Below are 15113 nucleotides of genomic sequence, written 5' to 3' on the forward strand. Positions count from 1 at the left end.
TCAGGCAGAAGAGCTGGCTGCAGAGGAAACCAACCCCCAGAAGCAGGAGGAGGATGTTACCTGTCCCGCAGGGATGGACTCCAAGGAATCAGAGCATCCCCGCGCAATGGGCCGGTCCTCAGGAGTCAGACTGTCGGTGGATGACAGGCTGCTGGCCAGGGCCTCTTCTTGCACAAACATGATTCCTGGAGAGACCAGGGGCAGGCGGGTGGGGCAGGCGGGGCAGGGAGAGCAGCCATTCAACAAATGGGGCTGGGCCCGGGCTACTGGCATGGCTGGGGGCTAATCAGACCCCAAACCTAGCCACGTGGATTACAGAAGAAAATGTTGAAACTGAAATCTTAAGATAACTAGAGGAACAAATGACTGCTTATCTAATCTCACGGTAGGGAGAGATTTTCTGAGCCTAAATCCAAAGGAAGAAATTGAGGTGTGACTGCATAAAAGCTAAACTTCTATAAGTAAAAAAAGAAACCTAAATGAAACGAGAAAAAAGTGCTCACAACATTTGTCAAAGGCTTGTATCTTTAATCTATAAAACGCTCTTACAGATAACAAAAAATGGGGGGAGAAAATTAGAAATCCCATTAGGAGACTGCAAAGAATGAACAGACATTCCACAAAAGATCAGCCAAAGGCTTAACACAAGATAAAAGCTCACCCTCGCGAGCCATCAAAGAAGGGCAAGTTTGGCCTCTCACTTTGGCAAAGGTCAGGCTGTTTGGCCTAACTGGCAGAGGCAGGCACTGGGATGCAAGCTGCCCCACCCATTTGGAGAGCAGTTTGGCAATATGTCCACCAAGAGCCTTAAACGTGTTTGCTCCTAGAGCGTCTTCATGGGGAAATGGTTCAAGTCCCCGTACCCGCCACTCCAGCATCCCTGAGGAGTTTTGCAGACACAGGGGCACAAGACCCCTCATCAGAAGGCCAGGCGTTCTTGTAGGCTCGGGTTTCCTCCAGGGCTGGCGAGGACAACCGATGCCCACCTCCCCACAGGACACATCCCACTGACCCTCCCCTGGGCCACCGCCCGTGGACAGCACGCTCTGACTCACTTGGGCTGCTTTTGAAGCCTGCTGACGCTGTTGTATTATTATTACAGCTTGTCTGGGCCCATTACTTCACTCCAGACATTTTCCACACTGGTTGAGGATAAAATCTTTTTTAACTTTCTCCTAAATGCAGCTGATTGGATGAATGCTGGGCATCAACTCCAAGTTTCACAGAAACCTGGAGGAGCCCAGGGCTTGCCTCCATAGCCTGGCTTTACCACCAGTCACCACAGCCCAACAAAATGCCTCAGAGAACTCAGAGCCCCAGAGGTCACAGGCCCTCGTCCAGCTCTGCTGCTAGCTGGGGTCAGGACAACTCACAATGGCCCAGGTCCTCTGCCCATGGGCTAGGCAGGCAGATGGCCCAAGCCCAGACACCCCCCAGGGCAAAGCAGCAGGAGCTGTGCGCAGGCAGGAAGGGCAGCAGGCACACTGCCAGGCATGAAGCGTGCTGCTCTCTCCTGGAATCCACCCCCTCCTCCCTCACATGCTCAGATCCTACCATCCTTTGACATTCACCTCACATACAACTCCACTGCAAAGTCCTCTCTGCTCTAGACAGACTTCTGTCTTCCACAAATGACCCAAATCATTCTGCCCTGTTCTCCCTTGGGGGTACAGCTCATCTTCCCAAGAGGCTCCAAGTTCCTCAGGGGCACTGTCCTGGTCATCTTGAAACCCTCCTAAAAGGACGTAGGTAGGAAGCCCCTACTGACCCCTTCTGATGGACCAGAAGCAGTGCTAAGTGTTTCCCCAGCATTAGCTCATGCACGCCTCCCATTATTTACCACAGCTCATCAAATCTAAGATGCGTAGATGTGGCGCCATCTTGGTCTCAGCAGGTGTCCACGGAAGGTTTTCACACAACTCCATCACGAATACCAGCTGGCTGACAGCAACTATGAGACGCCACTGACTGAAAGATGCATCTCAATTTCAGAGAAGTCACAAGGTGGAAATGTGTGCATCTTAGAATCGATGAAGTAGGGTAGAGAAAACAGAGCTTCGGGAGGCAACAAGTTGCTTGAGGGACCACAGCCAGAAAGCTGGGATGCAAACTCAGGTGACCCAGCCCAGGTGCCTACTCCTAACCCCTTCTCTACGGCCTCCTCTCAGCCCCTGGACCTGGATGGAGAATCAACTCAGTCATTTTGCACATCAGTCCCTGTGGCCACAACCCTCCATGGCTCCAACAAGCTGGCTAACAGCTCCTGAGATGACCAGAGGCCTGGTGTTTACTGGACAGCGCCCCTCCAGGCAGGCCCCCGGGGGCCCAGTTTATTCACAAGTATGTTCACTTCTACAGAACTGGGCTGGGAACAAAGCTGCTCCCCCACCTAGGGAGAAATCCTCGCCCAGGCAGGCAAAGTCCAATAGCACGTGGCTGAACACAAACTTCTGCGGATTCCTCCACATTAGCAAGAAAAAGAACATTTTCCTGTCACTACCCACCCAAGCCCTGTTTGCAACTGAGGAAATGTGGATAGGGACAGTCTTTCTGCTTCCTTCCTGGACTGTGGTCTGTACAAACAAGTGGTCAGAAAGGGCCACTCAGAGAATGGGACAGGGGACATTAGAATGCTTAGACGGGGCCCAACCTTTGTTGTTTCTCACCAAAAGGAAAGAGATGTGCACACAGAGACATCCACTGCAGTTTTATTTATAAGAGGTGCAGATCTGGAGACAACGTCTAAAGGTCCAGTAGCGGGAAGGGGGAAGACTACAGTGCGCCACTGTGTGGCGTGTCCCCAGGAGCGGGGGCAGCGAGGAAAGGGGCTGAGGCCTGGGCCTGGCTGGTGCAGAGGCTTTGCCACCAAAGGGGGCACTGCCCGCAGCTACGGCTGTAGGGGCAGACGCCTCCCTCACCGCCTGCGGCTCACTCATTCCCCGACTCAACAAACGCTGACTGAGAATAGGATGGGCCCTGGCCCCAGAGCCTAGCCATGCGGTCCCCCCACAGGCACCCAGGGCTGTGACAGGCAGCTCGGGGCGGGGGGCCTGAGGAGGGCTCTGACCCCTTGGCAGGAGACACAGTCAGGAAAGCATGTTCACAGTGATACAAACCCCCTCCCCTTTTACGTAAAAAAATAAAACCGAAATTTCTCAGTCAAGAGTGTTACAAAAGCAAACGGACGACTGCTCCAGCACCAACGTCCCCATCCACTCTGGCTCACGTCCACGGCTGTGACCTCGGTGCGCTGCCCTGCGCAGGCTCTCTGACTCAACCCAGCACTTCTCCTTTCTTATCCAGCCTTCCCCTCGGCTGTGATGGCTGCAGGGTATCCTGGAGGACCACAGCTTAATCTCCCTCTCACTCTGACGTCCATCACGGCCCATGTTTAGCTAGCATAAACAGTGCTGCAGTGAGCATCTCACCTCCCACTTCCCTGTTATCTTATCCCGCTAAGATAAAATCCCCACCAATGGGGTTACCAGGTCAAGGGGTGGAAACGTTTTTCTGGCTCTTGAAACATAGGGTCAAACTGTTTTCCCAAGACCTCACACCAAGTTCTCCGTCTCCAGGAGCCCGGGTGGGCGGCGTTCTTTCCTGTGTGCCCCGAGCCTCGGCTCCACTCGGGACGGCACACCCTCCCCTCTTCCGTGGGGGCCGGGCCAGCAGACACTCATGGGACCTGCTTCACTCACTCATCTCCGAGGATGCCTGGGTTCAGAGGTGAAAGCCCTTTGAAAACGCTAAGACAGTGGGTGGATGAAAGGGATTGGTCTTCCATGGGTTCACAGACAGCCCATCTGGGCCCCACCAACACAGCGTTTGGGGCTGGGTCATACCACCAGGGCCATGGCAATGAGGCACGCTCCCCACGCAGGTATCGGGGTGCCCGACTTAGGGAAGTAACCAGGCCTGGGTTCCCATGAACAAGGAGCCAGTCTGCCCCCACTGCCTGTGGGCCAGTGGGGTCCTTATGGGCCAGCAGCCAGTTCAAAGAGCACACCCCCGTGGTACCCTAGAGGATCTGGATGTGTGTGTCAGAGCAATCGGGAGTCCTCACTTAGCAAACCTCAGCCAGGCACCCCCCCAGCCATGCGCCACCCCGAGAGGAGCTGGTGTGAAGACAGCACCACGCCCTCCCTGCATCTGAACCATGTAGGGAACAGGTGCCGGCATCTCTCCCCCAACGCCAGCCCAGCTGGGGGCCCAGGCAGGGCCCAGGCAGGGCATGTGCAGCTCTACCAGGGAGAAAGATACACAGGCGATTACCTTGGTTGGAGAGGATGGGCTGGGGCAGGGAGGCAGAGGTGGGAGCCACAGAAGGAGGGGAACTGCTGGGCCTGACGCACGGGGCAGCAGACAGCCTAGAATCCTCACTGACCTGAGGAGAAGTGCTGAGTCAGTCGGGGAGAGGAGACAGATCCAGAAGAAGAGAACAGAGCCTGGCAGAGCCTGAGATGTGAGAAGCTCATGGCTCTCACAAACATCAGTGACAGGGAAAGAGATCTTAACCAACCCTCAGCAACCCCATGCACCAAGTCCTATCGTGACCCCCATCTCACAGACGAGAACAGAGGGGGCGTGAAAGCCCAGGGTCATGCAGCCTGGGGTGCGGGGGGTGCAGCATGACCCGGAGTGCTCCCTGGCCCAGTTCCACTGCAAGCCAGCTCCTTCCCCGGCTGGCTCCTCACCACCCCTCCTCCCACCTCCCACACAAAGACTCACCTTCTTCTCGGGGTTGCTTAATTTGGACTTGACCTCCTTGGCTTTCTGAATTGCTTTTAGCACTTCCACCGTGTCCAACTCCTTCTCTGTGGTCACTGTGTTGTCCAGACAGACCTACAGTGTCCAGAAAATGGCTATCAGCATAGGTGCTGGCAAGCATGGAGGGAGCAGAATGGCAGGGTCCCACCGAGGGGTGGGCCAGGCCCCGTGAGGACACAGAAGGCTGCAGAGGCTCAGCCTGTTGGGAGGTGAGCTCCTCGCCACCCATGGAAGCGACCTGGGAGCTCCTTGGAGTGGCCCAGGGAGGTCCCACACTGCCTAGCCCAGTTCTGGGAGTCCCTCTCCAGGAAAGGAAGGAAGGGCTGCAGGGGCCACTGTGAAGGCCTCTGAGGTGGCTGGGAGAGGGGGGAAGCTGGTGCCTTGAACTAAGCCTCCAATTATGGCGGAACTCAGATCTGCAAAGAGCAAGGGGAGGGCCTCTGGGCTGGGGAACTGGGAGGGCAAAGGCATGGGAAGCAGGCAGAAGGGCAGGGACACCACCTGCAAGTGCAGGAGGGAGCTGTGGCCCGGCAGGCAGGCAGTGGGGAGCAGCAGTGTGGTCAAATGAGGGAAGGTCCCAAGGGCCTGGGAGCCAGGGAGGGGAGGAGATGACATCTTGTGAATGTTGTCTTGGTGACAGTGTGGAGAAAGGTGCACTTGGGGCTGAAAAGAGATGGGAGAGGTTGAGGGGAGGATGCAAACAGACTCCCAGGTATCTTCCAGCCTGGGATTTGGGGAGAGTGAAGGGAGCCTGCTTGAGGCTGAGGAGACAGGTGAACCCGGAGGCGGACCTGTTGGGCTGGCAGGGCAGCAGGCGGCCACTTGGCAGACAGCAGATGGGCTGGGTGACACTGGGCAAGGTGGGCAATCCCTTCAGGTTTATGGTCAGACTTTATGGCCAGAGGTTGTCCAGGAAATATAATTATTTCAGATATCTTATTCCTGACCCCTGTCTACAATAAACATTACTTTTTAACAAATTGAAGACAGTCCCTCCACATTCAGGCTGTGCCTGTTGGTTCCTGGGGAGCACCCCAACCTGACGCTCTGACAGAGGTGAGGGGAAGCCCACTGAGGAAGCAAGGCAGCCAGTGGCCCCCAAGAGGAGATGCATGAGGAAACCTTTTCCTGGGGAGGCAGCGGACTGCCCAGATCTGAAAGGCCCCTCAGGGTCAGGACGTCAAGTATACGTAAGCGGATGCCACCTCCAGCTGACCCCTCCCCAAGCAGCTTACCTCCGAGGCCCGCTCTCCAAACTGAGCCAGCACCTTGGTCCGGTAGTCAGGGATGATGCTCAGAGGGTTGTTCAGCAGAGCCACATGCTCCAGACACGGGAGGCTGCCGATGCTCCTGACCTCCTCCATCTGCAAGGCATTCCCGTGCCCCTTCTTTAACACTTCAGCAAGGTGACCACACACTTGACAGTCAAAGAAAGGAAGCCCACCATTCTCGCTAAAGCGATCAACGCCAAGGCACAGCCACTCCAGGACCCCAAGACCCTTCTGGGGCACAGCTCACCTGTTCGATTCTGTTGTCGCTGAGATCCAGGTTGACCAGGGAGTAGAGCTTGTGCAGGCCACTCAGACTCCCCAGGAGGTTGCCTGCCAGGTTCAGGGTCTTGATGTTCCCCAATTTGGTGTGAACCCCTTCCAAGAAGGAGAGCTTGTTGTAGGACAGGTCCAGGTGCACGAGGTTGTACAGGTGCTACGGCAGCATTGAGAACAGAGTAAAGTGGTTAAGGTCAAGGCTCCAAAGAAAGGGGACTGACATTAAGGGTGTGATGGGCCTTCCAACCTAAAATGACCAGTTCCTCTGACAGTTATTCCGAAGGGAAATCCCTCTTCCCTGCACAGGTTACAGCCCAGCTGCATCCCCCGCACGGGCAGCATGGCCCACGGGGTAGGCACGGGCTTTGAAAATGAGACTGTCCATCTTCACAATGGAGGCACATCATCTTCATCACGCTCGATTTGTATTTACACATCTTTTCTAATTTGGGGGAACTAGAGCAACAAACGCTCAGTGTGCATCATTGGGACCCAAAGGGAAGGGCAGCAGCTCCTGCCTTTATAAACCTCTGGTGCATGCAGACACCTTTCGAGGACCCATGAGAGAAACCCCAGAGTACGGCCAAACTGCCAAGGCTGCATCTCAGGAGAATGGGACCTTGTGAGAAGCCTGCAGGCAATAATGGTCTCCAAAGACACAAATTACCTGCAGATTGTCCACGACCAGCACTCCATTGTGACTCAGGTCCAGGAACTCAATCTTTGGAATCAGTTTCTTGTGAAAGAAAAGATAACACATGACGTTATCCTAGGAAGCTGGACCCCACATGGCCCCTGGACATGGTGGACAGACAACCTGGGAGGCTTCCTCCCGACCACAGACTCCTGGGCTGGCCATCTGTGCGGGGCCCCTGACGTGACACCTCCTAGTGCCCACCCAGAAACACGTCCTCAGGAACACAGAACACAGGGACTCCAGTGCTGAGCACGACCCACTGTTTTTACGGAACACTTGGCTTGTAAAAATGACAAATGGGGCTTCCCTGGTGGCGCAGTGGTTGAGAGTCCGCCTGCTGATGCAGGGGACACGGGTTCGTGCCCCGGTCCGGGAAGATCCCACATGCCGCGGAGCGGCTAGGCCCATGAGCCATGGCCGCTGAGCCTGCGCGTCTGGAGCCTGTGCGTCCGGAGCCTGTGCTCCACAACGGGAGAGGCCACAGCAGTGAGAGGCCCGCGTACCGCAAAAAAAAAAAAAAAAAAAAAGAGACAAATGGCAAGGTTGCAGACAGAAGGAGGTGCGTCCTTCAACTCTACCCACACCCACTGAGAGGCACAAGTACAGGAATCACAGTCCTACTGCCCAAGTACCATCTGGATGTCACTCTTACATGGGCACATCTGGAACCTTTCTTTTTTTTGGCTGTGCCACGCGGCATGCGGGATCTTAGTTCCCTGACCAGGGATCAAACCCGTGCTCCCTGCAGTGGAAGTGCAGATTCTTAACCACTGGACCACCAGGGAAGTCCCTGGAACCTATAGACTGATTTTTCTGCTACACTCCTTGGGAATAAATTTCACCACTGACTGTGTTTCTGTTCTATCAAATGTACATGCAATTAATACACTTCATTTGGCTCTAAGCACTCCTCACCTCGTTTAAATAACCCAATTTTGAAATTAACTTAAAAATTACAGGCAATGTACAGAGTGCTGGGTACAGGTTTTCGGTGGTCCTTCTAGAAAAAGCCAGGTTAAATATCCAACCCCAGGGTCTGGTCAGGCCGTGGAGAGCGTACCACAGACTCATCGATCTCAGAGATGCTGTTGTGACTCAAGTCCAGAGCGGTCAGCGCCTGCCACATGGGGATGATGGCAGTCACAGTGCCCTCCAGGGCTGCGCCTGCTGGTTCCCACTCATCAAATTCTGAGGCTTCAGGAACGAGGACTTCCTGTGTAAGAACATCTGGTGAGCACCACACGTGGGCCCTCATGCAACACTGACTGGGAACACAATCGTTGCAAAATTTCAGGAAGGGCTGGAGCATATTTAGTATGTGGAAGTGAACTTGCATTAAAATGGGGCTTTTGGTTCATATGCCTTGAAATGATTGTGAAATAACCGAAGAGTTCAGAAACATAACAGCCACTTGGAATATGTTCTGGCCCTACTTGAGCAAATGCTTTTCCAGCTCGCAAGAGCCTCGTTATACGGTGATGCCTTTTCTGGCTTAAATCTCAGAGACTGAAGGTCAGAATTTGCAGTGTTCCCAGGCAACTGTGCTTTACAAGCTGGCACTGTGGTCCCCATGGTGGACAGTAGGCCCTTTAACCATTACTTTACAAGGTAAAATCCAGCAGACCTGAGACAGGGGAGCAGCACAGAGCATAAGGGCACCATCCACGGGGAGGGAGGCAGGCAGGCCTCCTCGTTTCGATTTCTGGTGCCCTTTGATAAGACCTCTCCTCTTTCAATGGATCATCTTGGGCTCCTTGAGCCAGGCAGCAGGGAGTGCCTCCCAGAGGGGCAAGGCTGCCTGACACAAGCCTCCTCCTTTCAGCCAGTAGCCTCAAGACAAAGACTTTTCACCAAACCCAAATCTTGATCAGACACTCTAAGTTCTAAAAGTGCCACAGTGTTTCTTTCTAGAAGAATTTTAACATTACTAAGATGCAACCCATAAAGAGAGAGATCTCTTACACTCTCAGTTTGCATATTTGTGTCACTCACATACAAACAACAGGGCCCAGCATACACAACTTGGCCTGTCTACTCAAGTCCACTGAGAACAAGATACGAACGAGTGCCACACCAAGGCTTTTTATGTTTAGAGAAACATTTCTATCAGTCCACGTAATAATTGTTCTGACACTCGTCGCTGCTAAACAATTTGGTTATTAAAAAAACAGTGGCTTTTTCCATGGGGAGGGGTTACCCAGTTCCTTAAAATCTCTCGTTTAACAGTGTTGATTTTGGACTGAAGCGTCCCAGGGACCGTCGAGCACTGGGAGGTCCCACATGAGTGTGCGGCTGACCAGAGAAAGTCTGGCTTCTGGCTCCTGACAGATGGCAGCAGAGTTCGCATGATCCTCCATGGGAAGACCACAGTGCAGTACCCTGCCCCTCAGACAGCACCCTGGGCGGTAACAGGTTGCACTTACCTTCATGGAAGTTGCTGAGAAGCGGACACTCATCGTGGCCAAGGTGGGCTTGGACGCGACCAGCCCCCGGATGCGCTTGGCATCACAGTGACTTATCTGGAACAAGAACAGCTACGTCTCAGAAACGGCATCACTGCTCCATCAGAAGTCCCGGGAAGTGGGTGTTCACCCACACACAAAAGGAGCACAACCATCGGTGACCCCGAATCCTTCGAGACAGGCGGTGACTTAAACCTTAAGTCTCTCCTTTCCTCAATTTTTAGTGTTAACTAAACATTCTCGGAAGTAGCTTATGAGATAATGAACCATGAACTCCATTTTCTCTGAAGGGCTGCTTGGGGCTTGGCAGCTGGACACAAAGTGAGGGCCAGGGACACCAGAGGTGGAGAGCCGATGACTTCACCAGCCTCACTTCACTGGCCTCAGCAGCCCTGCAGGAGGAGGGAGGGGTACAGGCCAAAGCACCCTCCCTCAAGCCACCTGCCCAAGTGCTACACACCCCGCCCGGCGGAGCCTCAGCCTGCCCAGCCAGGCACCCCTCTCACTTCCCAGCCCCACTCACCTATGCTGATCGAGGCACAAATGCCCATCAAGGGAATGGCCCTCAAGGTCTCTGAGACAATTGCAGCACATTGCAGAGTCAGACTCAGCTGAACTCAGATCCCAGCTTCCCCCTCGTTAACTGTGTGATCCTGGCCAAACTTCCTTACCTCCCTAAGCCTCAGTTTCCTCAACTGTAAAATGGGAATACAAGTGCCCACTTCACATGGTTGAGAAGATTCCATCAAGGAGTGAACATCAGACATGGGGCACAGGGCTGAACACAAAAGCATTGATTTCTCATTGCTGAGATGAGAAATTTTTTATTATCCATTACTGAGTCCCCTCTCATTTATTTAAAAAGTGGTAACAAAATTGGCATTGTGAACCCAGGAGTTTAGCAGTGAGTAATGCAAAGTATTTCTTGTTAGGTGTAGGCATGCCAGAGAGCAGAGGACCCTCCAAACCCTCTGCTGATCTGCCTTGGGAGACAAAGACTTGGAATTGGCTCTGCCTGACCCTCAGGATGGCTTCCCAGCACCTCAACTCGCACAATGAGGAAGCCCAGAAGGAGCTGGGCACTAGTGCTCCATCCTGTCCAAATGCTGCAGGGGTGGGAACATGCAGACCAGCCAAGAATAGCAGAAGCCCCTCTTTCTCCGCCTTCAGATGGGCCTAACTTACCTAAATGGAATCTGCCACATACTGACAAACACAAAAGTAACAGTGCCTGACAATGAAATCCAGACACCCAACATTGGGAACACTCCATAGCCAAAGATAGGATGGTCAGAATGCAAGACCATCCTGCACAGGCCTCAGCCCCGCCTGCATTCCAGGGGCCCTGGGCCTTACTTACCTCCACCTGATGAAGAGACTTGAATATTGACAGATCAAAAGGCAGAAGCTGCTCCTGAATGTTGCTGGTCCCAAAAGGTCCTTCTGTGCCAGAAACCTACAGCCAAATAAATGGCTTGAATTAGAGATGCTGCTGTAACAACCACTTCCCATCCATGTTCACAGGGCGGTGCTACAGCAACTACCAAACCGCACTCGAAGCTTCGCCTGGCTGTGAGAGGCAGGCTGGGCATGTACTCCCACTCACCACTTCCACGGTCAACAAAGCAGGCTAAAGCGGACGTTTAAAGCGAGGGGCCATTGGTTCACGACTGCCCCCTGGTGCTCACAGCTGAAAGCACAGTGCCAAGATCACCAAATGCAGCCTTCCTTCCCTCAGGGCCCACGGAGTCTCCACACACACATACTGCCAGGCTAGGAGATGCATGCCCACGACTGAGTAGCTCTCCCCGACCAAGCTGCCCCATCTTTACCTTAAGGTACTTAAGGCGACAGGTGAAGTCCAGGATGTGCCCCAGGTCAGTCTTGGCATCCCCGCTGGCGCACGTGGGCTTTCCCTGCTGCAGCTGCTCGGTGACCGCGTACAGCTGCAGGGGCCTGATGGCAAAGACCTCGCCGGCCCCCAGGAGCTGTTCTCCTGCAACAGCCATAGCCCGAGGGGTGAGCACTGAGCCCCAGCCCCATCCCCACTGTGTGGCCAGGGCACCGGTACACCTGGCCAACAGTGGACAAGCACTTGGCCAGCACCCATTAGATGCACCGAGTCAGGAGGAAGCCATGGTCCTGAAAATGCAGGAGCGGCCCCCCTCCTGAGCTGACTGCATGCAGGGGAGACCCAGGACACGTGATTACAAAGGAGGGAAGAGCCACAGGAATTTGCAGCTGGGGAACCTCCCTGAGTTAAAAATCTGAGGCACTGGGCCAGGAGAAAGCTGATGCAGGCAGCATTGTGGGCATTGGGCCCACGCTGCAACCTCCAAGATGCAGACGTCTTAAGGTTAGGTGAGGCCTAAGGTACCAGCACAGTACAGGGCCTGAGAGCAGGAGGGGGTTCTGAGCCAAGCCAGACAGACTGGCATTTGGTCCTCGTTTTGCTTCTTCCAACCATGTACCTTCCAACCATGTTACCTGCCTGACTAACTGGGCCTCTTATCCTCAATGTCCTTCTCTGGCCCTCCTGGAGGGAGGCAGTAAGATACAAACACAAAGCTAGACCACAAGCACTCTTTACATCTTAGCTACCGTTACTGTGCTCTCTGGCAGGGCCGCGACGCTAAGTCAGCTTCTGTTTGCCATCGGAATCTTTTTAGGTAAGGACAGACCCGGTGCAAAGGGCAGCATGCCACCCACCTTCCAGAATTCCACCATAAGGCCCTGGAATAGATCCTGAGCCTGGGACTGGCCCCCGACACAGGGACCCGGGGGTCCTAAGGTGAAGAATACAGCTCCTCAGACCTGCAGAACAGGTAGGTGGGCAGGCCTGGCTGTGGACAAGGTCCAGGGATTTGGGCAACCCCAGGGAGGTGGGCCCTGGTTAGGACTCACTTGGCACAGAGCAACTGACGGAGTTCTGTGCCACCCAGGGCCCCTGGCTGCCTAACATGGCTGGGCAAGTTGCACCCAGTATTTCAAGGACCCCTGGCCATATACCTTTTTCAAAGAGCTCCTCAGCCAGTGCTGCGGTGATGCCATTAATCTCCTGCAGAGAAAACAAAACCCACAGTCAGGAAATCCACCTGCTCCCAGTCACTGGGATTTGCACATTCCCTGCTATCAACCCCCTCTGCTGTTGCAATGCCAGCTTTCCAGAAAGTAAAACAAAATGGAGAGAATAAACTAAAATGAATCAAAGAGCTCAGAAAGGTAAACAATATTTCCAGCTAAAGGGACATTTGAAATGTCTCCTCCAAAGGAGAACCGGATAGACTAACACTGCAACTCCAAGGCCACTCAGGCACTGGCTGAGAACACCAGGCCCGGGAGGCTGCAAAGCTTGGCCATGTCAAGAGCTGGCTGGGAAGCCAGCAGCTCCCCATACTGGCCCTGGGGGATTCCTAGGAGACGCATGGTAGAGAGAGAGTCCTGTTTCTTCTCGAAAAGAGGCTCCCATCACCCTGCTGGGAAAAAGGGCCTCCCAGAGCTAACCCTGCCTGAGAGGGACCATTTCTACTGACATTCATGTCCCACACGTATCTTAGGAAAGAGCAAGCGCCCGCTCTCTTCCTGTGCCCGTCCCTGCAAGCCCTGCAACAGCACCACTCAGCCCAGGGTCATGAGAAAGAGGCATGAAAGGATTTCCTTTTAGAGTGAAGGGATAAAGGAGGCACGACAAGGACAAGTCTTCAGTCATAGTAAACAGCTAACATGCTGGGGTCCTAATTCACACCAGGCGATGGCTTGAGCACTCCCCACCCAGAGGTTGGCTCAGTCCTCCCAATGCCCTAGGCCAGGAGGCCCTTATTTGGAATCCTGTTTCACAGGTAAGCAAACTGAGATGGACAGGTGCTGTAGTTCTCCATTTTACATGGCTAGAAACTAGCAAAGCCCCACTCCCAAGCACTTGGTCTTGAATCCTCTCTGTTCACAACCAATTGCCTCAGCATTTCAGTGGTGTAGCCGTGGGGTTGGCAGGGCCCTGGGGCCCGCAGCCCCACATCCTGCAGGTAAGAACTGTAACTAATCGACAGATGGCAGCCAAACGGACTTTCATAAACAGGTCCAGATGGAGGCTGCACAATCGCCTTTGTAACTCACAGGAACACCTCTGCCACCAGGACAAGCAATTCACATGTTTACCGGACTCAAAAGGTACCAGGTTGCAGGAGACACGATGTCCTTTTCCTGTTTTTCTCTTGGTTGCTCATCTCTTCCTTACCTTTTATACATAGAGGATACTTTACATGTTGTTTATGTGCTACAAATATCTTCTTCCTGTCTGTGTATGCCTTTTACCTACACTCACCCTGTTTCTCCTGACAGAGAGAGGTTTGTCAAGTTCATGTTTTTAAACCTGTGATTCTTTTCCTTTGTCATTTCTGGAACCTCTTCCCCCGCCTCAAGATTATAAAACATTCCCCTAATTTCTCCTTTTAGTATTTTATTTGTTAAAAATAAAACGTGTTTATTTCATCTGCTTGAAATTCAATTTATATATAATATGAGAATAACTTCCCCTTATTCTCACACATGAACAAAAAGCCAAAGGGAGAAAAATGAGCAAACACAGCTCCAGCGTTAAGGAGCTCAGTCTGGCAAGACACAGGGTCAAATGTAAAATGGCCACCAGAGGGGCAGAGCAGGCTCTGAGCAGGAGAGGCTCCAGCCAGTGAGAGGAGAAGGCATCAGTTCACTCCGAAGTTCAACTTCACTCTCTCGCAACAACTCAGTTACCTTTTCCTTGGCTGCTGTGAAGAACCGAAGATCAGTAAGACCTAGGAATGACCTAAAGGCTCATTTCTCTACCTCCACCTTTGAGAACCAAGCCCTGTCTTCAGATCAGGACCTCCCCATCCTGCCTGTAGTCAGAACGCCTGGACAGCCTTAAAAGATACAGATTCCTGGGCTTCCCTGGTGGCGCAGTGGTTGAGAGTCCGCCTGCCAATGCAGGGGACATGGGTTCGTGCCCCAGCCCCGGAAGATCCCACATGCCGCAGAGCGGCTAGGCCCATGAGCCATGGCCGCTGAGCCTGCGCGTCCGGAGCCTGTGCTCCGCAACGGGAGAGGCCACAGCAGTGAGAGGCCCACGTACCACAAAAATAAAAAAGATACAGATTCCTGAGCGGCTCCCAGAGGCCTGATCCGCACCCACCTCCAATCCCCAAGAGCAGCTGCCCAGCCTCTCCAGCCCCTTACTGACACTGGGCTCCTAGAAGGTCTCCCGTGGGGAAGAGGGTTCCCTGTCCACCCTTAGTGCCCAACAACCCTCACCCTCAAAGTTACACTTCTCCAGGCAGCTGCCGTCAACACCAGCCCTGCTGGGATTTCCAGAAGACACAGAAAGCCCAGAGACAGTGAGAGCCAAGGGCTCATGCTAAGCAAAGAACATGTTTCCACTTCTGAACAATCTAAAAAGCAGACTATGTAACAATTTCTTTCCCTGCTCTTGGGCCAGAGGAACTGTGCCCTGTGGCAACACTATCTACTTAGTTTCCCAGGCTGATCTTCTTCACCTTGGGAGACCCTTAATCAAAAAGGAACAAAGAAATGCCTCAGCCCACAAATCTAGAGCACAGGTCTCTTCAAAGAAGCATGTTCTCTGCCTCCTTGGGGTGCTCTGGCTGA

General features: G+C 53.5%; 1 protein-coding gene across 1 annotated transcript in view; it reads right to left on the bottom strand.

The window, feature by feature from the left end:
* The window catches only part of NISCH (nischarin), a 43312-nt gene that overhangs the window by 19928 nt on the left and 8271 nt on the right, over positions 1 to 15113 (bottom strand). The window contains exons 4-14 of the mRNA XM_065884921.1: positions 12483 to 12531; positions 11306 to 11469; positions 10834 to 10929; positions 9435 to 9530; positions 8072 to 8224; positions 6982 to 7050; positions 6286 to 6471; positions 6003 to 6131; positions 4729 to 4842; positions 4273 to 4384; positions 61 to 185 (exon numbers count right to left, since the gene is read on the bottom strand). Coding sequence (XP_065740993.1) covers positions 61 to 185; positions 4273 to 4384; positions 4729 to 4842; positions 6003 to 6131; positions 6286 to 6471; positions 6982 to 7050; positions 8072 to 8224; positions 9435 to 9530; positions 10834 to 10929; positions 11306 to 11469; positions 12483 to 12531 — 1293 coding nt within the window. The remainder of the gene's footprint in view (positions 1 to 60; positions 186 to 4272; positions 4385 to 4728; positions 4843 to 6002; positions 6132 to 6285; positions 6472 to 6981; positions 7051 to 8071; positions 8225 to 9434; positions 9531 to 10833; positions 10930 to 11305; positions 11470 to 12482; positions 12532 to 15113) is intronic.

Source organism: Phocoena phocoena, chromosome 10 (assembly GCF_963924675.1).
Source record: "Phocoena phocoena chromosome 10, mPhoPho1.1, whole genome shotgun sequence".
Taxonomy (NCBI): Eukaryota; Metazoa; Chordata; class Mammalia; order Artiodactyla; family Phocoenidae; genus Phocoena; species Phocoena phocoena.